Source organism: Ranitomeya imitator, chromosome 7 (genome assembly GCF_032444005.1).
Source record: "Ranitomeya imitator isolate aRanImi1 chromosome 7, aRanImi1.pri, whole genome shotgun sequence".
NCBI lineage: Eukaryota > Metazoa > Chordata > Amphibia > Anura > Dendrobatidae > Ranitomeya > Ranitomeya imitator.
Window position 1 is genome coordinate 45,177,245 of NC_091288.1, and position 22,475 is coordinate 45,199,719.

At 44.4% G+C, this 22,475-nt stretch overlaps 1 protein-coding gene across 1 annotated transcript in view; it reads right to left on the bottom strand.

Moving 5' to 3' along the window:
- OLA1 (Obg like ATPase 1) overlaps positions 1 to 22,475 on the bottom strand; it is a 216,206-nt gene that overhangs the window by 76,837 nt on the left and 116,894 nt on the right. The window contains exons 6-7 of the mRNA XM_069733169.1: positions 18,289 to 18,369; positions 5,526 to 5,623 (exon numbers count right to left, since the gene is read on the bottom strand). Of these exons, the coding sequence (XP_069589270.1) occupies positions 5,526 to 5,623; positions 18,289 to 18,369 (179 nt within the window). The remainder of the gene's footprint in view (positions 1 to 5,525; positions 5,624 to 18,288; positions 18,370 to 22,475) is intronic.

Consider the following 22,475-nt stretch of genomic DNA (forward strand, 5'->3'; position numbering starts at 1 on the left):
CGCCAATGCTGACCCAGCTCCTCCGCCAATGCTGACCCCGCTCCTCCGCCAATGCTGACCCCGCTCCTCTGCCAATGCTGACCCCGCTCCTCCGCCAATGCGGACACCGCTCCTCTGCCAATGCTGACCCCGCTCCTCTGCCAATGCTGACCCAGCTCCTCTGCCAATGCTGACCCCGCTCCTCCGCCAATACCGACACCGCTCCTCTGCCAATGCTGACCCCGCTCCTCTGCCAATGCGGACCCCGCTCTTCCGCCAATGCTGACCCCGCTCCTCCGCCAATGTTGACCCAGCTCCTCCGCCAATGCTGACCCCGCTCCTCCGCCAATGCTGACCCCGCTCCTCCGCCAATGCTGACCCCCACTCCTCTGCCAATGCTGACCCAGCTCCTCTGCCAATGCTGACCCCGCTCCTCCGCCAATACCGACACCGCTCCTCTGCCAATGCTGACCCCGCTCCTCTGCCAATGCGGACCCCGCTCTTCCGCCAATGCTGACCCCGCTCCTCCGCCAATGCTGACCCGGCTCCTCCGCCAATGCTGACCCGGCTCCTCCGCCAATGCTGACCCGGCTCCTCCGCCAATGTTGACCCCGCTCCTCCACTCCAGATTTTTGTCTTTTTTACAATCACGGTAACTGTTTTATGTGAGTATGTAAAACCCACATTTCAGATAACCTGTATTTATACACACTCGCATAACGAGGCATGGACATTTCCCTTTTCATCTTGAGCGCTGCGGTGCCAATAAGATCTAACAGGGCTGAATGGATTCAATAGAAATCATTAGGCCCGCTGGCCTGTCTGCACAGATAATTACACTTTTGGCTACAAACATACAGTTTTATTTGCTGCGGGGAATTTGACATTTGTAGCCAAACGACTACATAAAAGCAGCACTGGTTTAACTCTCCAAGTGCGAGACCGTCCTTAATAATTCCTAGACCAATACTCTTCAGAACTGCGCCGGTGAGGTGGGATGGTGGTCGGGGGACCCCTATCTTGGATACAGGTGCACCCATTAATTCAGCTGGAAGTTATTGGAAACAGTCAACATGCTTGTTGTCAGACATTCCCCTAATAGCTCGGCAGAACCAGTTAGTTTCACTTATAGCAGAAGCCTGTGCAGTGACCGATATAAAGACTACGACACAAATTACCAGACCGAGACTTGTGCGGCCATTGAACCACAAAAGAATGCCGGGGGATTTCAGCTCAAAAGATTACAGAGGTGTAAACGCAGCTCTGGACCATAATGCAGAAATAAATTACAAAATGAAATGTATTACCGGATAAATGGTCGCACAATAAAAATAAGTTATCATTTATTTACAGGATCAGTGATGATCTACTGATCGGTGGGTGTCCGACAGCTGGGACGTGGGACACCCAACTACAACTCTATTCATTCTCTATGGGGCGGTCATAAAAATGTGAGCGCAGCCCCACAGGGAATGAATGGCATCGTGGTCGAGTACGGGTGGTCAAGCACATATCTGCAGGGCTCAGCCCCGGCGCTTATATCGCTGGAACAGCGCCGGCACCAGAGGTAAGTACAGGCTGTTTTTGCTTTTTAGTAATTGAGAAGGGAGTTGTCCAAGTAGTGGACAACCCCTTTAAAGAAGAAACTATAGGCAATTAGCTCATCGTCTCATAAACAAACATCAATGGGGGAAACTGTGGACAATGTAGGAATAATGTGCCCCTGCTCGGTGTCCATTCAGCTATATAAAGCATGGTCTTCACCGAGTCCTCAAAGGCTCTCTGATCTGACCCTAGGCCAAAAATAAGTAACGTGGATGGCATCTGCGCCCGCCGCTCCATTTCAATACATTCATTACATGTGTGAATTAGGTCTGTGTATCTGACCAAACTCGGACATGTCTCCGATTAATAATAAATAATAATAATCTTTATTTATATAGCGCCAACATATTCCGCAGCGCTTTACAGTTTAACAGTTTCAAACACAAAAGTCATAAGTAACAACGTTAACAATACAATAATTAAAGCAAAATAAGACGACCCTGCTCGTGAGAGCTTACAATCTACAATGAGGTGGGGGAGATACAAAGTACAGGTGTGTATTTACAATGATGTATTTACAATCAGTGGGAGTGGATCAGGGCGACCGTGAGGGTTTTAGCTGTCTCCATGGTGAGAAAAGGGCGGATTCTAGAGATGTTCTTTAGGTGTAAGCGGCACGAGCGGGCAAGAGATTGTATATTGGAGGTGAAGGAGAGATCGGAGTCAAACATAACACCCAGACAGCGCGCCTGCTGCCGGGGTGTTATTATGGTGCCACCCACGGAGAGGGAAATGTCAGATTTAGGGAGGTTAGTAGATGGTGGGAGCAGAAGAAGTTCAGTTTTGGAGAGGTTGAGTTTCAGATAGAGAGCGGACATGATGTTGGAGACTGCGGACAGACAATCAGTGGCATTCTGTAGTACAGCGGGGGTAAGGTCAGGGGATGACGTATATAGTTGTGTGTCGTCGGCATAAAGATGGTACTGAAAGCCAAATCTGCTGATGGTCTGTCCAATTGGGGCCGTGTAGAGAGAGAACAGAAGGGGGCCAAGGACTGAGCCCTGAGGTACCCCAACAGTGAGAGGAAGAGGAGATGAAGTGGAGCCAGAGAACAGAACACTGAAGGAGCGGTCGGAAAGATAGGAGGAGAACCAGGAGAGAGCAGTGTCCTTAATGCCTAGTGACTGGAGCCTAGAGAGCAGGAGAGGGTGGTCAACAGTGTCAAAAGCTGCAGAAAGGTCGAGAAGAATGAGCAGAGAGTGGTCACCATTACGTTTTGCTGTCAGAAGGTCATTGGTCACTTTGATGAGTGCAGTTTCTGTCGAATGTAGGGGGCGGAAACCGGACTGTGAAGGGTCTAGGAGGGAGTGAGTGGAGAGGTAACGGGTAAGGCGGGAGTATATCAGGCGCTCCAAGAGTTTAGAGATGAAGGGGAGATTGGAGACCGGTCTGTAGTTGTTTGTGCAGGATGGGTCGAGGGTGGGTTTCTTTAGTAATGGAGTAATGATAGAGTGTTTGAAGGAGGAGGGGAAAATGCCAGAGGAGAGGGAGAGATTAAAGATTGTAGTTAGGTGACTTGTGACAACTGGAGAGAGAGACTGGAGGAGATGTGAGGGAATGGGGTCGGTAGTGCATGTAGTCGGACGAGAAGAGGAGAGGAGCTTGGAGACTTCTTCTTCTGTGATGGGATCGAATGTGGAGAGTGAGCCAGGGGCAATGAGGGGAGGGATGGGAGTCACTGAACTTAGTTGTTGGGAGCGGATTTCCTGACGGATATTGTCTATTTTCTCTATAAAGTGGGAGGCCAGGTCACCAGCACAAATATCTGTGATAGGGGCTTGTGCTTTTGGCCTGAGGAGGGAGCGAAAGGTGTCAAAAAGTTTCTTGGGGTTGTTGGATAGTGAGGAGATCAGAGTGGTAAAGTAGGTCTGTTTAGCGAAGTGAAGGGCAAAGTTATAGGTCCTTAACATAAATTTGAAGTGTATGAAGTCTTCTGGTGTGCGTGTTTTCCTCCATAAGCGTTCAGCACACCTAGAGGATCACTGGAGAAATCGGGTTTGCGATGTGAGCCAGGGCTGTTTTATTCTGTGTTTGGAGGTCCTGAGGGTGAGGGGAGCTACTTGGTCAAGGGTGCTTCTAAGAGTGTCATTGAAGTGATGTACCGCCAGATCAGGACAGGAAAAGGAAGAGATTGGGGACAATGATAAGCGTAGGGAGTCTGAAAGTGTAAGAGGGTTAATGGCTTGTAGATTTCTGACTGAATGGTGTGTAGGAGGGTGCTGGGGTGAGCGAGGATATGTGAGTGTGAAGGAGAGAATGTTGTGGTCAGAGAGGGGAAGCGGTGAGTTATCTAGGTAGGAGATTGAGCAGAGCCGGGCAAAAACCAGGTCCAGGGTGTTACCGTCCTTGTGTGTCTCAGAGGTTGAGAGCTGTGAGAGGCCGAGAGAAGTGGTTAGTGACAGAAGCTGGGATGCAGATGTGGAAGTGGGGCTGTTAATGGGGATGTTGAAGTCTCCCAGGATAAGGGTTGGTAGTTCTGAGGACATGAAGTGCGGCAGCCAGGCAGAGAAATGGTCCAGGAAGCGGGTGGGTGAGCCTGGGGGCCGGTATATGACCGCTACTCTGAGGGAGAGGGGGCGAAAGAGCCTGATGGTGTGGACCTCAAAAGAAGGGAATGAGAGTGATGGAACTGAGGGGATGACCTGGAAAGTGCATTGTGGGGACAGGAGTATGCCAACTCCACCACCAGGTCTGTTTGTTGGTCTCGGGGAATGGGAGAATTGTAAGCCACCATGGGTAATGGCAGCAGGAGAGACAGAGTCAGAATCCTGAATCCAGGTTTCCGTGAGGGCCAGCAGATTCAGAGAGTTTTTCAGAAAGTAATTGTGTAGGAAAGGAAGCTTGTTACATACAGACCGTGGATTCCAAAGGGCACAATTAAAAGAAGGAGTGGATGAAGGAGTGCAATTAATATTAGTAAGATTAGTAAGGTTTCGATGTGAGGTAGGGTAGGGGTTGAGGATGGTGGATGGTGGACCGGGGTTTGGGGAGATGTCTCCTGATATCAGCAGGAGTAGGAAGATAAAAAGCAAGTAGCTTTTGGGATTGTATGAAGTTTTTTTATGCAGTCTGTTTGGGTGAGATGGACTGAGGTTTTTCAGGAAGGTGAGAAGTGCATGGGAGCTGTACATGGGAGAGGGAAGGAGAGAGGGGGGATTGGGCGGTGAATGTGGATTGCAAGGGAGCATAGGATGATAGGAATAATGCACATGGATAGAAGGGAGAGCAGAGTGTGGGTTACCTGACTCCTGCCCTGACTAACTGCCATGGAATAACTGCGGTGTCACGACGCTTATCTTCTGTGACGCTTTGCTTATGGGATGCTAGCGTGCACCCCCACTTGCGTGCACCCCTAAGGAAGGTTCTAAATTTATAGCCCAGAAGAGATGGATTGTGGGAACTGGTTGAGGATAATTTGGCAGCTGGCTAGCACACCAGGGGTTTTTTTTTTTTTTCTTTGAAAAGATGATCAAAGACACTCAGCCTGGTAAAATCTACTTTCACACCTTCCACCAGATAAGATCTACACTGATCCCAGTCATGGATAGTAAGTGGACAGTAAGTTTTAAGTGCAATGCAACAGATAAATTATACCAATGATTACTTTTTGTTTTTGCAAACCGATGGTCTGCAAAAGAAAACAGGCATGTAAAGAAACCCATCCACCATCATGTGAAATCAAGGATTTTGGCATATATTAATTCTACCTTATAGCAGCCCTTCCTCTAAATTATTTCCTAAATGCGCGTTATATTTGGCAGCTCTGCGATCGTACTGATTGTGTGTCAATAAGTGAACAGCGACCGCCAGACGCTTCCATCACTGTCATCATTTAACATCCCCTGACAAAGCGGCGAAACGATGCTGGGAGAGACAGACTAATAGGCAGGCGTTCCATGTCCGTGAGCTTTGCAGAATAATACAGGACGCTGACAACTCACCACTTGTTTTTCTTGCGGATGTAGTCTTTTTCCGAGAGGTTGACTAGATAAATCATCGGCTTGGAGGTCAGGAATAAATATTTATTTAGCACTTCAATCTAGAAGAAAAAGAGGAAATTGAGCTATGTAAGTGTATATATGTGAAGAAATCAAACACCATAAAAACTATGGGACATGTGTAAAAGCTGCTGGTATCTATAAATTATCTTATTCGTATGTTACATAATGTTTTACCATTTAATCATATTTCATCTACTACAATAATAATCTTTATTTTTATATAGCGCTAACATATTCCGCAGCGCTTTACAGTTTGCACACATTATCATCACTGTCTCACAATCTAAATTCCCTATCAGTATGTCTTTGGAACGTGGGAGGAAACCGGAGTGCCCGGAGGAAACCCACGCAAACACGGAGAGAACATACAAACTCTTTGCAGATGTTGTCCTGGGTGGGATTAGAACCCAGGACCCCAGAGCTGCAAGGCTGCAGTACTAACCACTGCGCCACCGTGCTGCCCAAGCCGGTGTCATCCCAGCAGGAGAGGACAAGCCATGGGCATGCACATGTCCTTACCTGTTCTGTATGCATCATTCCTTATTAATCTAGAATTAGCTACTTTACTTGATCTGCTTTGTGTATCTTAGTGAGGTTATATTTACGGTATATAATATGTTATACCATAGTCTTCTGCCCATACTGGTAGGGCTAATATTGATGGTGGCCTTGTGGGTATATCGCCCCTTTTTTTCACGCTGTTTTTGGTGTTGGGATAAAGGTCTATAATAACGACCGAAAGAAATAATTTGATCTAAAGTTATCAGCTCCGATGACAGAAGACGGGTAGACTGCCACCGCTGTATGTCACCTGGTGCTGACTTTTGGGATATGGTGTGGGGGTGCTGTTTTATCCAATCATTTTGCGAGCAAATGTTGATGATCCTAAAGAATGTCTCACAGATGTCTATCCCAGATACACAGGAGGTCTACTTTTAGGGCCTTCTAGATGAATCTGTGTGATCCCACCATATCCACATCTCCTCATGGGAAACTTTATTCCTCGCACGTAAAGCAATTGGTGGATGGGAGATAAGGGGGGGGCTTAATTGTCTCCTCTCCAAATCGCACCTCACCACCTGTGTGATCGACCACATCCCATCTCCTCCCCAACCTCACCACCACTCTTATCTCATCCCTAAACCCACCTCTTCAACCTATCACTCATTTCTGGTACCTTCCCTTCTGCTTTCAAACATGCCACAATCACACCTATCATTAAAACACCAACCTTCGATCCAACAGCTATGTCCAGCTATAGCCCAATATCGCTGCTCCCATTTGCTTCCAAACTCCTTGAGCAGCACGTCCACATTGAACTTTCCTCCCACCTCTCATCTAACTTGCTCTTTGATAATCTACAATCTGGTTTCCGCCCCCATCACTCCACTGAGACAGCCCTGACCAAAATCACTAACGACCTACTTACAGCCAAAGCTAAAGGACAATACTCTGCACTTCTCTTTCTAGACCAGTCCTCTGCTTTCGACACAGTTGACCCACTGCCTCCTACTACAGATCCTCTCCTCCTTTGGCATCAAAGACCTTGCCCTATCCTGGATCTCCTCGTACCTTTCCAACCGCACATTCAGCGTCTCCCACTCCCACACTACCTTCTCATCCCACCCTCTCTCTATTGGAGTCCCCCAAGGCTCTGTTCTAGGACCCCTACTCTTCTCAATCTATACACTCGGCCTGGGACAACTCAAAGTCTCATGGATTCCAGTACCACCTTTATGCTGATGACACTCAGATCTCCTGTCGCCCCCAGCTCAAAAATATCTCCAGAATCTGTCCTTTTCTCAACAGTCAATCTACTAAAATGCTTGTGCATGCCCTCATCATCTCCCGCCTTGACTACTGCAACATCCTTTTCTGTGGCCTCCCTGCTAACACCCTTGCACCTCTCCAGTCCATCCTTAACTCTGCCGCCCAACTAATTCATCTCTCTCCTCGCTACTCCTCAGCGTCCCCTCTCTGCAAATTTCTTCACTGGCTCCCATTCCCTCAGCGTATCCAGTTCAAATTACTAATACTAACCTACAAAGCCACCCACAACCTGTCTCCTCCATATATCTCTGAACTAATCTCCCGATATCTTCCCTCACGTAATCTCCGGTCCTCCCAAGACCTCCTTCTCTCCTCCACACTTCTTTGCTCCTCACCCAACCGCCTCCAAGACTTCTCCCGAATATCTCCCATCCTCTGGAATTCTTTGCCCCAACACATCCGACTATCAGCCACATTCAGATCCTTCAGACGGAACCTGAAAACTCAGCTCTTCAGGAAAGCCTACAGCCTGCACTGACCTCGCTGTCTCCTCATCACCACTACTGAAGCTACTGCCTCATCAACCCCGGAGCTGCTGCAACCCTCAACCTATTGTCTCCTTCCCCATTATCCTGTAGAATGTAAGCCCGCAAGGGCAGGGTCCTCGCCCCTCTGTATCAGTCTGTCATTGTTAGTTTGCTTACTGTAAGTGATATCTGTAATGTGTATGTAACCCCTCCTCATGTACAGCACCATGGAATCAATGGTGCTATATAAATAATAATAATAAACATCCATTTCCAACCTAATGGGGAAAAAATAAAATAAAAATCGGTAAATGAAGTCACATTATAAGAGAACTAAGACCCCAACTCATCTAGAGTGGTGTTCTCTCGTGCTGGAGTCAGACACGCCGGATTCAAGGAAAAGGACTAATGTCTCAGTTAATCCGGTGCTTTTGAAAAGTGGTGAACTCCAAGCTAGAAATCTTAGTCAAGTCAATATTTTTGGGATAAGGAACGACACAGCTTGTCATGAATTAGACAAGCTGTGGCATCACGTCCTCATCCCAGCTTCATTCATTTAGGCAAAACTAGTGTGAAAATGCTGAAAGATGCAACATTTTTACACAATCTCGAGTTGCGCAAAAACGTTGTGACTTATCAAAGTGTTTTAAGCAGGGCTGTGGAATCAGAGTAGGAGTCCATTTTGATGGTGTCGGAGTCCATTTTGATGGTGTCGGAGTCATGGAAATTGCGGAGTCGGAGCCCATTTTAGTGAAGTCGGAGTCATGAAGTTGGAGTGCATTTTGATGGAGTAAGAGTGCATTTTGATGGAGTAAGAGTGCATTTTGATGGAGTAAGAGTGCATTTTGATGGAGTAAGAGTGCATTTTGATGGAGTAAGAGTGCATTTTGATGGAGTAAGAGTGCATTTTGATGGAGTAAGAGTGCACTTTGATGGAGTAAGAGTGCACTTTGATGGAGTAAGAGTGCACTTTGATGGAGTAAGAGTGCACTTTGATGGAGTAAGAGTGCACTTTGATGGAGTAAGAGTGCACTTTGATGGAGTAAGAGTGCATTTTGATGGTGTCGGAGTCCATTTTGATGGTGTCGGAGTCATGGAAATTGCGGAGTCGGAGCCCATTTTAGTGAAGTCGGATTCATGAAGTTGGAGTGCATTTTGATGGAGTAAGAGTGCATTTTGATGGAGTAAGAGTGCATTTTGATGGAGTAAGAGTGCATTTTGATGGGAGTCGGAGTCCATTTTGATGGGAGTCGGAGTCCATTTTGATGGGAGTCGGAGTCCATTTTGATGGGAGTCGGAGTCCATTTTGATGGGAGTCGGAGTCCATTTTGATGGGAGTCGGAGTCCATTTTGATGGGAGTCGGAGTCCATTTTGATGGGAGTCGGAGTCCATTTTGATGGGAGTCGGAGTCCATTTTGATGGGAGTCGGAGTCCATTTTGATGGGAGTCGGAGTCCATTTTGATGGGAGTCGGAGTCCATTTTGATGGGAGTCGGAGTCCATTTTGATGGGAGTCGGAGTCCATTTTGATGGGAGTCGGAGTCCATTTTGATGGGAGTCGGAGTCCATTTTGATGGGAGTCGGAGTCCATTTTGATGGGAGTCGGAGTCCATTTTGATGGGAGTCGGAGTCCATTTTGATGGGAGTCGGAGTCCATTTTGATGGGAGTCGGAGTCCATTTTGATGGGAGTCGGAGTCCATTTTGATGGGAGTCGGAGTCATGGAAATTGAGGAGTCGGAGCCCATTTTGATTAAGTCGGAGTCATGAAGTTGGAGTCCATTTTGATGGAGATGGAGGTTTGCCTTACCGACTCCACAGTCCTGGTTTTAAACAAAGATATCTGGCCATAGTGTTTAAAAACAAGGGTTGCCTGCAGAAGATCTCTAAGGTTAGGAAGCGTGGTGGGCCTCACCTCTGGCTGATTGTCCTCGTGGTGTCCTATCTGAACTTAAGACTGCTGGGATGTGGGATTTATGAGCTGCAACTGTGTATTCTGCTAACTGTATAATCACTTACGCAATGGATACGGTGACAAATAATTGGCACCACTGATGTTTAGTTTATTTGAAAAGGCTGAAAAATGATTAATGTTCTGTTTGTTTTACAAACCATGAGTTCTCATTTTCTGAGTTTACTTGTGTTTTGTTGTATTTTATCCTTAAAGAGGTTGTCCACTACTTTTAAATTGATGGCCTATCCATTGGTTTATTTTCCTGACTGATTTGGAAACCATCTGCGGTTTTGCAAACTGCAGAATGTCACTTCTTTCAGCGTTTGTTTCAGCATTTTTTCACCTATTGGAAACAATGGGTAAGTGCAAAAACCTAAGGAAGTTACCGTAAATAAGGCCTTTTTGGGGGCGGGGGGGTGGGGGTGGGCACTAAGCTTTATCAACATGCACAAGAGGCAACAGCAACAAAAATGCAGCAAAAAACCTGCTTTTTGTAGGCAGCAGATTTGCTGCCAAGAGAGTAGGTTCTGTGTGCGTGAAAAAACGTGTGAACATAACCTTAGACAGCGAAAGCTAAGTCGAGACAGTCTTAAAAGGAATCTGTTAGCAGTTTTATTGCTATTTAACCCCTTAGTGACAGAGCCAATTTGGCACTTAATGACCGAGCCAATTTTTACAATTCTGACCACTGTCAGTTTATGAGGTTATAACTCTGGAACGCTTTAACGGATCCCGCTGATTCTGAGATTGTTTTTTCTTGGCATATTGTACTTCATGTTAGTGGTAACATTTCTTCGATATTACTTGCGATTATTTATGAAAAAAACGGAAATATGGTGAAAAATTTTAACATTTTGCAATTTTCAAACTTTGTATTTTTATGCTTTTAAATCAGAGAGATATGTCACAAAAAAATAGTTAATAAATAACATTTCCCACATGTCTACTTTACATCAGCACAATTTTGTAAACAAAATTTTTTTTTTGTTAGGGAGTTATAAGGGTTAAAAGTTGACCAGCAATTTACAACACAAATTTTTTGGGGGGGCCACATCACATTTGAAGTCATTTTAAGGGGTCTATATGATAGAAAATACCCAAGTGTGACACCATTCTAAAAACTGCACCCCTCAAGGTTCTCAAAACCACATTCAAGAAGTTTATTAACCCTTTATGTGCTTCACAGGAACTGAAAATGTGGAAGGAAAAAATGAACATTTTACTTTTTTTTTTGCAAACATTTTACATCAGAACCATTTTTTTTAAATTTCACAAGTGTAAAAACTGAAATTTACCCATAAATTTTGTTGTGCAATTTCTCCTGAGTACGCCGATACTCCATATGTGGGGGTAAACCACTGTTTGGGCGCACCGCAGAGCTTGGAAGAGAAGGAGTACCGTTTGACTTTTTCAATGCAGAATTGTCTGGAATTGAGATCGGATGCCATGTCACGTTTAGAGAGCCCCTGATGTGCCTAAACAGTAGAAATCCCCCATAAGTGACACCATTTTGGAAACTAGACCCCTTAACCCCTTCATGACCTTGGGATTTTCCATTTTTCCGTGTTCGTTTTTCGCTCCCCTCCTTCCCAGAGCGATAACTTTTTTATTTTTCCGTCAATTTGGCCATGTGAGGGCTTATTTTTTGCGGGACGAGTTGTACTTTTGAACCACATCATTGGTTTTACCATGTCGTGTACTAGAAAACGGGAAAAAAATTCCAAGTGCAGTGAAATTGCAAAAAAAGTGCAGTCCCACACTTGTTTTTTGTTTGGCTTTTTTGCTAGGTTCACTAAATGCTAAAACTGACCTGCCATTATGATTCTCCAGGTCAGTACGAGTTCATAGACACCTAACATGACTAGGTTATTTTTTACCTAAGTGGTGAAAAAAAATTCCAAACATTGCTAAAAAAAAAAAAAAAAAAAAAAATTGCGCCATTTTCCGATACTTGTAGCGTCTCCATTTTTCTTGATCTGGGGTCGGTTGAGGGCTTATTTTTTGCGTGCCGAGCTGGCGTTTTTAATGATTCCAATTCGGTGCAGATACGTTCATTTGATCGCCCGTTATTGCATTTTAATGCAATGTCGTGGCGACCAAAAAAACGTAATTCTGGCGTTTCGATTTTTTTCTCATTACGTCGTTTAGCGATCAGGTTAATGCTTGTTTTTTATTGATAGATCGGGTGATTCTGAACGCGGCGATACCAAATATGTGTAGATTTGATTTTTTTTTTTATTGATTTATTTTGATTGGGGCGAAAGGGGGGTGATTTAAACCTTTATATTTGTTTTATTTTTTTTCACATTTTTTTTTTTTTACTTTTGCCATGCTTCAATAGCCTCCATGGGAGGCTAGAAGCTGGCACAGCACGATCGGCTCTGCTACATAGCAGCGATCTGCTGTTCGCTGCTATGTAGTAGAAAATCAGGTGTGCTGTGAGCGCCGACCACAGGGTGGCGCTCACAGCTACCGGCGATCAGTAACCATAGAGGTCTCTGGGACCTCTATGGTTACAATGGAGACGCATCGCCGACCCCCGATCATGTGACGGGGGTCGGCGATGCGCTCATATCCGGCCGCCCGGCCAGATGCGGTAGTTAAATGCCGCTGTCTGCGTTTGACAGCGGCATTTAACTAGTTAAGAGCGGCGGGTGAATCGCGATTTCACCTGCCGCTATTGCGGGCACATGTTCACATGTTCAAAACAGCTGACATGTCCCGGCTTTGATGCGGGCTCACCGCGGAGCCCTGCATAAAAGCAGGGGAGCTGACCTCGGACGTACTATCCCGTCCGAGGTCAGTAAGGGGTTAAGGAACTTATCTAGATGTGTGGTGAGCACTTTGAACCCCCATGTGCTTCACAGAAGTTTATAACGTAGAGCCGTGAAAATAAAAAAATCGCATTTGTTTACACAAAAATGATCTTTTTGCCCACAAATTCTTATTTTCACAAGGGTAACAGGAGAAATTAGACCACAAAAGTTGTAGTGCAATTTCTCCTGAGTACGCCGATACCCCATATGTGGGGGTAAACCACTGTTTGGGCGCATGGCAGAGCTCGGAAGTGAAGGAGCGCCGTTTTACTTTTTCAATGCAGAATTGGCTGGAATTGAGATCGGACGCCATGTCGCGTTTGCAGAGCCCCTGATGTGCCTAAACAGTGGAAACCCCCCACAAGTGACACCATTTTGGAAACTAAACCCCTTAAGGAACTTATCTAGATGTGTGGGGAGCACTTTAAACCCCCAAGTGCCTCACAGAAATTTATAAAGTAGAGCCGAGAAAATAAAAAATTCTTTTTTTTCCCTCAAAAATGATTTTTTAGCCTGTAATTTTTTATTTTCTCAAGGGTAACAGGAGACATTGGACCCCAAAATGTGTTGACCAGTTTGTCCTGAGTGCGCCGATACCCCATATGTGGGGGGCTGGGGGGGAGACAGGTGAGTATCGGGGGGCTATCAGGGACCCCATGTCTCTGTCCTCTGATGTGCGATCACATCGGAGGACAGAGAAATTAAATGGGAAATCGCATTGGGTTTTTTTGTGACCGCCGGTAAACGGTTAATTACCGGCGAGCGCAACCCGGGGGTCGTATATTCACTTTTTCCACAGCGCCATTAATTAACGGCGCTGTGGTTTAAGTACCCTTAACTGCCGCCGTTAAAAGGCGTATCGGCGGTCGTTAAGGGGTTAATCTAACAGCAGAATAATGTTCAGGCACAGACACTGATTCCAGTGATACATCACTTAGTTTACTGGGTGCAGCAATTGTGAAAGAATCAGTTTTCTCTGCTGCAGATCTAGCGGTGCTCAGAATGCTGAGCTCTGTATAACCCTGCCCCCACACCACTGAATGGCAGTTTTCTGTGTAGACTGTATATGAACCGCTGCTAATCAGTGATGTGGGCGCAGGTTGAACCAGGAGACTCCTGAGTTCTTCAGTGATAATCTCCTGCTGTTAAAACACTGTTTGTACTAAGCTATCAAAACACAGAATAGTAAACACATCGCTGGAATCAGAGTCTCCATCTTTACATCATATGCTCTCAGATTACATAAAAACCTGCTGATATATTCCATTTAAAACTATCACAGTGGCTCACGCGGTTTGATGAATCCGACGTATTTTAAAACTGTTCAGTCTAACTTTACACCATCTATTTGTTGGCTTGCTTTCTTCCAGAAACTTGCACCAAAAGTCAGGAGTATTTTTTGGCGACGCATTTTTCCCCACTCTATCTGCAGAAAAACCACTTGTCAGACAAGGCACCGAAAATGTTTTAAAAAACAAAGGAAACCATTCATTATCGCATTAGGGCCTTTTCAGCTGATTCACAATGGTGACTATTTCAAAAGTCACACAAGTTTGGCACGAATGTACGTCAATCCTTTGCTGGAGTGATTTTATATACATCTGAATTTTTCTGTGCAAATTTTTAAATCATTCCAGCGAAACATGTGATTTTTTCCCCCCACAAAAATCAAGAACATTTTTTTTATATATTTTGCACAAAATTCATGAACGATGTGCATCATTTTGAAGAATTTGGTACAAAAACCATCAACCATTACAATAAAAAAAACGTAAAAAAAAATAACGTAAATGACAAATTAGGGCCCATAGCGCAAGTCAAGAAAGGCAAATTTTGGGTGCAAATTATGCAAGAATTCGGATACAGTTAGCATGATAAACATTTAAAAAAAAAAATTCTGCTGGGACCCTTCTGGCTTTTGAAGGCAGCACATAGCCGGTTAGATGCATTGCAATTTCAGCAATGTGTAAATATATCTATAAACCAACGTATGAAAACGAGTGCACAAAAAGTCTCAAAACATTAAATTTATGTTAAAAAAAAAAAAAAAAAAAAAAGTTTTTTTTTAAATCAAAAAGGACAGAAATGTGCAAAAACAGAATGTTCCTAGGGTGGTAATAGACACATGCACAAGGTATGAAATATACAGAGAAGAGACAAATTGTAAGTAGGTTAAAAAAAAACAACCATCACTAAAATAGTACCCCATATCAAAAAGCAAGTGCCATGGCTGAAACGAAATCATTTAGTGAGCAAAATGTCAATATTTACAAACAAAGATGGTATGCTGATAAAACGGGGGGTACATGTATCCTGGTCCACCAGCCCCAACGCACGTTTCACCCAGAGGCTTCGTCAGAGGGCGTCAATGTGTGAATATAGCCTAAAAGCTCTGACTGTGTGAGAACAGCTATACCCAGTAACGTAAGTGATACATCGCTGGATTCAGCTTCTCTTTTCCTAGATTACGCAGCAAAAACCTGATTTAAATATTGGATTATTTGGAAATGTGATACATCTAATAATAACCACATCTGATGCAAAACCGTTTTAAGATGCATAAGTAATGCTAAAAAGGTTTATGAAATATTTATCCAAAAAATAAATAAATCAAACATGTGATTTTCCTTTTCCTAAGGATTCAACCATATCAATTGGTGAAAGTAGCGCCGTACCTGAAGAACGAGCTGAGGTGGTGAGCGGTAACTATAATGATGCTATACTTCTGCCCGGTCCACTCCAACATTTATGTAAGCCTTGGATACAGCAGAGCCAACAATGCCTCAGTGACAGGAGCAGACGTTACCACAATGCTCCTCCGCCCCGGGCGTGCGGTGAATGTATATTCTAATTGTACATGCTTTTACTTATGGTAATTGGTATAAATGAATATGTATGATGTGGTGACATCCCATAATAAGTGAAAACCGCGGCACAATATCAACAATGTTCAGCATAATCACCCCGATCAGAGGCCCTTTCAGCCTCAAAAAGCGTTTAGCGTGGAAACTGCTTCATAAGACAAATTAATAGGACGGAGTCGAAATATCAGTAGTAAATTTCCAGGATATCAGATGGATGGTATTTGAGATTTTACTTTTTTATTTTTTTTTTCCCCATGATGGATCTCACTATTATCTTGCCTTGTCTTATCCCTCCTGGATATGTATAAATTGACAAATGGGCGTCACCATTAGTCTTGTCAAAAGCAGGGCTGTGGAGTCGGAGTCCGTTTTGGTGGAGTCGGTGTCATGGGAATTGAGGAGTCGGAGGTTTGGCTTACCCACTTCACAGCCTTGTCAGAGCTGTAGAGTTGGAGCCCATTTTGGTGGAGTCTGAGTCATGGAAATTGAGGAGTCGGAGGTTTGGCTTACCCACTTCACAGCCTTGTCAGAGCTGTAGAGTTGGAGCCCATTTTGGTGGAGTCGGTGTCATGGGAATTGAGGAGTCGGAGGTTTGGCTTACCCACTTCACAGCCTTGTCAGAGCTGTAGAGTTGGAGCCCATTTTGGTGGAGTCGGTGTCATGGGAATTGAGGAGTCGGAGGTTTGGCTTACCCACTTCACCACCTTGTCAGGGCTGTAGAGTTGGAGTCGGAGCCCATTTTGGTGGAGTCGGTGTCATGGGAATTGAGGAGTCGGAGGTTTGGCTTACCCACTTCACCACCTTGTCAGGGCTGTAGAGTTGGAGTCGGAGCCCATTTTGGTAGAGTCGGTGTCATGGAAATTGAGGAGTCGGAGGTTTGGCTTACCCACTTCACAGCCTTGTCAGGGCTGTAGAGTCGGAGTCGTGGAGTCGGATCCCATTTTGGTGGAGTCATGGAAATTGAGGAGTCGGAGTCGCAGGTTTGGCTTACCGACTCCACAGCCCTGGTCAAAAGGGAACGTACCTTCGACGTTGGGTCTCTGGTCAGTGCAGAGAGAGCATGAAATGACACAACATAGTACTAAGAATGGTAACACCCAGCGGTGAGTTTATGCATATATTTCCAGAGGGATGGCATAAAGTGCTAAGAGAAGAATTGGTATTGTTTAGGGATAATGCACGTACTGAAAGACATGAAAAAATAGCGGACCAGTCCTCTACAAATATTGCCGCTCAAGTCCCGAATGGGGGACAACATGTATTAAGCACTAACAAGGTACATGAGACAGTTTGTCTTAAAGGGGTTGATCTAGTCACCGCATAATGTTGACCTACTGACATGGTAGGTCATAAATATCAGATCGGTGGGGGTCCAGCACCAACCACCCCCACAGATCAGTTGTTATTTGTTCCGGGAGTAGCTGGATGTAAACATTTTGAAAGGAGCTGCAAAGCGCAGTGTAGAGGCTGCTGCCTGGTGCTGGAGAACAGCTACTATCAAAAGTATCGGGAGCCGATCTGCAGCACCTATCAATGGCCGATGCATAATGATTGGTGCGGTGCTTTCAGGTTTGTTCGAAGTGTTTCTTTCCGAAGGCCACTGATAGAGCTGATCTGTGGCTGAACCGCTTGTCAGACCCCACCGATCCAACATCATAAACCTATCCTATGGATATATGCTGTGACCGGACAACCCCTTTGAATATAGAAGCCATTAGATTGTCTGCTTAAGAAGCCAGGAGGTTAATATTGTACATGATAATTGAGCTAGCAAAAGGTCTGAGGTGTAAACTACCCCTGTGGCCACTTTCCAGGAACATAGAATTAATGGATATACAACAGGCAACTATGTAAGCTGAAGCTTCCTTATGTATAGTTATATTAAAAAAAAATTATATGTAACAAATAAAAACACACCGAAAAAATCCTCTTATGTCCAACTGAGAAATGCATACAGAAGAATATCATCTCTGTGTTCCAGGTGATCAGCTGTAATCCTCCTCCTGCTCACTATCCTGACTGTAAGACAACTGGCTGCAGCAGGAGCCTCTCCCCACTGCTCCTCCCCCCATCTACATGCACCAATGGCTGCAATCTATACTTTAGCTATACACTATTTCCCCTCTTTTCTTTGAATAAAAAAATATATATATATGGCATCGCTGCCAAGTCAAAGTATGATCTATTATTCGAGCACGCCAAAGATACTCTGTAAGGCTACTTTCACACTTGCGTCGTTTGGCCTCTGTCGCAACGCGTCGTTTTGGAGAAAAAAACGTATCCTGCAAAGTTGCCGGCAGGACGCGGTTTTTCTCCATAGACTTGTATTACCGACGCATCGCGACGTATGGACACACATTCCATATGTCGTGCACTGGATGCGTCGGTTTTTGGCGGACCGTTGTAGCGAAAAAACGTTCAAGGGAACGTTTTTTCGTACGTCGGGTCATGCAAATCCTACCGCGCATGCGCGGCCAGAACTCCACCCTCTCCTCCTTGGGACTTCACAATGGGCAGCGGACGCGATGAAACACTGCGTCCGCTGCCCACGTTGTGCAAAAAATCACCACTGTGTCAGTACGTTGCACCGACGCTTTTTTGACGGCCCCGTACCAACGGAAGTGTGAAAGAAGCCTAAGCACATGAGCATGCTCAGATAACACTTTATCCCAGCACAGTCACTCATCACTATTTGTGTGGCCAAGAAACACAATGAACGCATCTCACAATAATAAAAATAAACATCAACGTAATACTAAAAACGGATACTGTACCTCCTTGTCATTCCAGTCATGGTAGTAGCGGACATGATTCTTTTCTTCTAATACCCAGGATTTGACTTTACACATTATGTCCTAAGGAAAATTAATAGAGAAAAAAGAAAAAGAAAATCATTAAAATGAATGACAAGCTGGAATCTCAGTATGAAACCACAGACACAATCATTTATCTCAAAAAGTTATTGCTTGGTCAAGTATTTACTCTGCCCATAGAAATGGAGCAGAAAAAAACCCCAACTATAGATCTTCTGCGGAAGAAAACCTTTGTAACTTTTCAGATTTTCTGGGAACGTTCATCTTACAATCCAATGTAACTGAAAGGACCGGATAACCCAAAAGCATCAAAGTTGTTGTATTAACAAATAATAAAGGTAATGGAAAAAAAGGTTAAAAAAATAGTAACATTTTAAAAGATTGGACATTTATCTCACCAAACTGTATCAATGTATGGACAATCCTTATAACATTTATTTGTTTGTCATCACATTTTTTCAGCTATGTCTGAAAATATCTTTATACCAAGCTTGGGGTATAAGCCGGGAAACTGATCTACATGTCAGATGTGTCCATGGGCTATGATGGACTAAAAAAACTTACCGTATATACAGTTATGGCCAAAAGTGTTGGCACCCTTGAAGCTTTTCCAGAAAATGAAGTATTTCTCCCACAAAATGATTGCAATTACTCATGTTTTGTTATACACATGTTTATTTCCTTTGTGTGTTTTGGAACCACACATAAAAAAAAAAAAATTCACACAAAACCCCCAAAATTTGCCTGTCAAAGTTGTTGGCATCCTCAACTAAATATTTGGTTGCGCACTCTTTGGAATAAATAATCAGTCACTTGCTATAACCATCACCAAGCTCCTTACACCTCTGAGCTGGAGTTTTGCACCACTCTTCTTTTGTAAACTGCTCCAGGTCTCATATGTCAAGGCAGCCTCTACCAACAGCAATTTTAAGATCTCTCCACAGGTGTTCAATGTAATTTAGATCATCGACTAATTGCTGGCCAATTCAGAAGTCATTTGCACTTTGTTTCCATCCATTTCTGGGTGCATTTTGGAAGTATATTTGGGGTCGTTGTCCTGCTGGAAGACCCCTGACCTAGGACACAAACCCAGTTTTCTGACACTGGACACTACATTGCGACCCAAAATCCATTGATTATCTTCAGATTTCATAATGTCTTGCACACAGTCAAGGCACCCAGTGCTATAGGCAGCAACACAACCCCAAAACATCTTTGAATCTCCACCACATTTGACTGTAGGTACGGTGTTCTTTTCTTTGTAGGCCTCATTCAGTTTTCGGTAAATAGTAAAATTATGTGCTTTACTGAAGAGTTTTATCTCTGTCTCATCTGTTCACAAGACGTTTTCACAGAAGGATTTTGGCTTAATCACGTACATTTTGGTAAACTGCAGTCTAGCTTTTTTTATGTTTCAGTGTCAACAGTGGGATCCTCCTTGGCCTCCTGCCATAGCATTTCATTAAAATGTCACCATCTGGACCAACCTGAATTGCAACCTTTCATCAATTTTTCTCTGCCGTTCACGCCCTGGGAGATTAGCTACAGTGTAACGGGATGTTAAAGCTGCTTCATTATGTTGTGTGCCATAGACAAAGAAACATCATGATCTTTGGAGATGGACTTGTTACCTTGAGATTGTTGATATTTTCTTTTAACAATTTTGGTTCTCAAGTCCTCAGACTGTTCTCTTCTCCTTTTTCTGTTTTGCATGCATAGTGTGGCACACAGAAACAACGCAGAGATTGAGTCAACTTCTTCCCTTTCTATCTGTTTTCATGTGTGATTTTCAAATTGCTCACACCTGTTACTTGCCAAAGGAAACTTGGAACGAGCATCAAATGCTTGAAACAGAGCTGTTTACCCAAATTTTTGGAAAGGTGCCAACGATTTTGTCAAGCCCATGTTTGGGGGTTTGTGTGAAATTAAGTCCAATTTGCCTTTTTTCTGTGTTTTTTTTTCTGTCGTTCAAATACAAAGAAAATAAACATGAGTATAACAAAACACATTAGTAGAACTATAAAGTGCAGCACAAGTTCTGCTTTAATACATTCAGCTATCAGTGGTTTGTTCTGGAGCCCACACTCCTATAACTGTATTAAAAACAGAGATAACATGGCATTTAAACAAGCACATGGCTCAGGAAAGAGAGAGCAGTGATTAGGAGGCTTGATCTGGGAGAAGTCGATGCTGCAGGGTGGATATGCTGCATGGTGGTCGACGGCCATCTTAATGTGGCTGCCCTCGTCGGATCAAGGATGGAGATTTTGTAAGAGTTATAACAGCAACCTTTCAGGAGCTGGGAGGAAGGAAGTGAGCGACTAACTGCTGTACAAAAATCAATGGCTGAGAGAGAAGTGTCTGGGATGTTAGGAGTTATCCCCTCTTCTGGAAGGTAACTTCTGAGCACTCTCGGCCAAGGTTTGGGCAGGCACTAGTCGCCAAGCTCCATGGAAATCAGTTGTACACTATGTAATATACAAGTGGTCATTGAGGGAGAATGACAGCAGTATGAAAAAGCAAGTCATTTGCAAACTTGCTTACTTTCATGCCGTCTAATTAAAGCAATTTAATAACTTGAAGTTCACGTCCTTTACGTTTGGGGCAAATGCAAACAAAAGACAAAGTGAACAGAGCTTCTGTTTTTATTCTTGAGAAACGTTTCAGAGGACTTATTACCCACCTATTCTGATTAGTAGTGATGGGCGAACCCCTGGATGTAAATGACAAACAGAACAGTTAATTTTGGGTACCAGAACAGTAGCCAAACCCAAATGCCATTCAGATGAAAGGGGGGCCTTAACATCCGTTGTTAGCCACGCTGTCATCTGAATGACACTGCCTCTGATCGGCAGTAAGATCATTACCGCTGGTCAGAGAGCTGCTGTTCCCACGCTGTCAGATGACAGCGTGAGCCAGCAGCTGTGACCGAAGATAAAAAATGCACCTCCGGTCACAGAGGCGTCTGCTGATGAGAGAGTACTACTCCCTTCAGCCTACGCCTGTTGAAGCTTTAACAGCGAGAGTAGGGGTAGCTTATGGGAGCATTCATGAACCACCGTCTGCGCTATAAATACATTTTAAAAATAGGACGTCGGATCCTTCTACTTTTGATAACTATCATGGCAAAACTGACAGCTGAAGGCTGCAACCCTCAGCTGTCAGCTTAATCATAGCTGGTTATCAAGAATAGAGTGGTCCCCACACTTTTTTTTTTTTTTACATTTAAATAAATAATAAAAAAACAACATGTGGGGTGCCCCTCCCCCCATTTTTGACAACCAGTCAAAGTAAAGAAGGAAGCTGGGGGGCTGGTATTCTCAGGCTGGTAAGGTGCCATGGGTATTGGCCCCCCCACCGAGAAATAGCAGCCCGCAGCCGCCCCCAAAAAAGGTACATCAAATAGATGCGCTCATTTTGGAGCTTTGCCCGGCTCTTCCCACTTGCCCTATGGTAATGGCAAGTGGGGTTCATATTTGTGGGGTTGATGTCACCTTTGCATTTTCAAGTGACATCAAGCCCAGCAGTTTGTAATGGAGAGGCATCTGACCGACGGTAATAATCTTACGGCAGACTAGAGCCGCCGGTGTTTCTCGCGCTGTCATGCAGATGACAGTGTGGGAAACACCTGATGTTTGGTGTGCCGAATCTGAACAGTAACACGGACCTCCTGGAGACGTCCGTGTGCGGGGTCAATGCCCGAACAGTAGGTGTTCGGTACGGACTCTAAACTGTAATGTTCGGGTTCGCTTATCTCTACGGATTACCAAATCTGCCTAACTATTATGGATGGACAGAAGCACAGTATTTATAAGGGTATGTTTCCACGTGGTGTATGTGCATCGGAATGGACGCTGCGTACAGCCGCAGCGTCCAATCCGCAGAGTCCACATGGTACATCCTAGTGGAGGGGATTTTATGAAATCACATCTCCACTACGCGTACAGAGACGCAGGTGGTAAACCTGCGTATACGCACATGCGGCGCGTCTTTATAGACTGCAGAATGTCTATTTATCTTGCGGAGACGCTCAGTAATGTAACGGTGGCAGCTAGGAAGGTCCGGGGGACTTGACGTGAATTTTTTGGGGGAGTAAAGAAAAAAAAAAGACAAAGACCATAAATAAAGCATAATAAAAAATGTGAGAA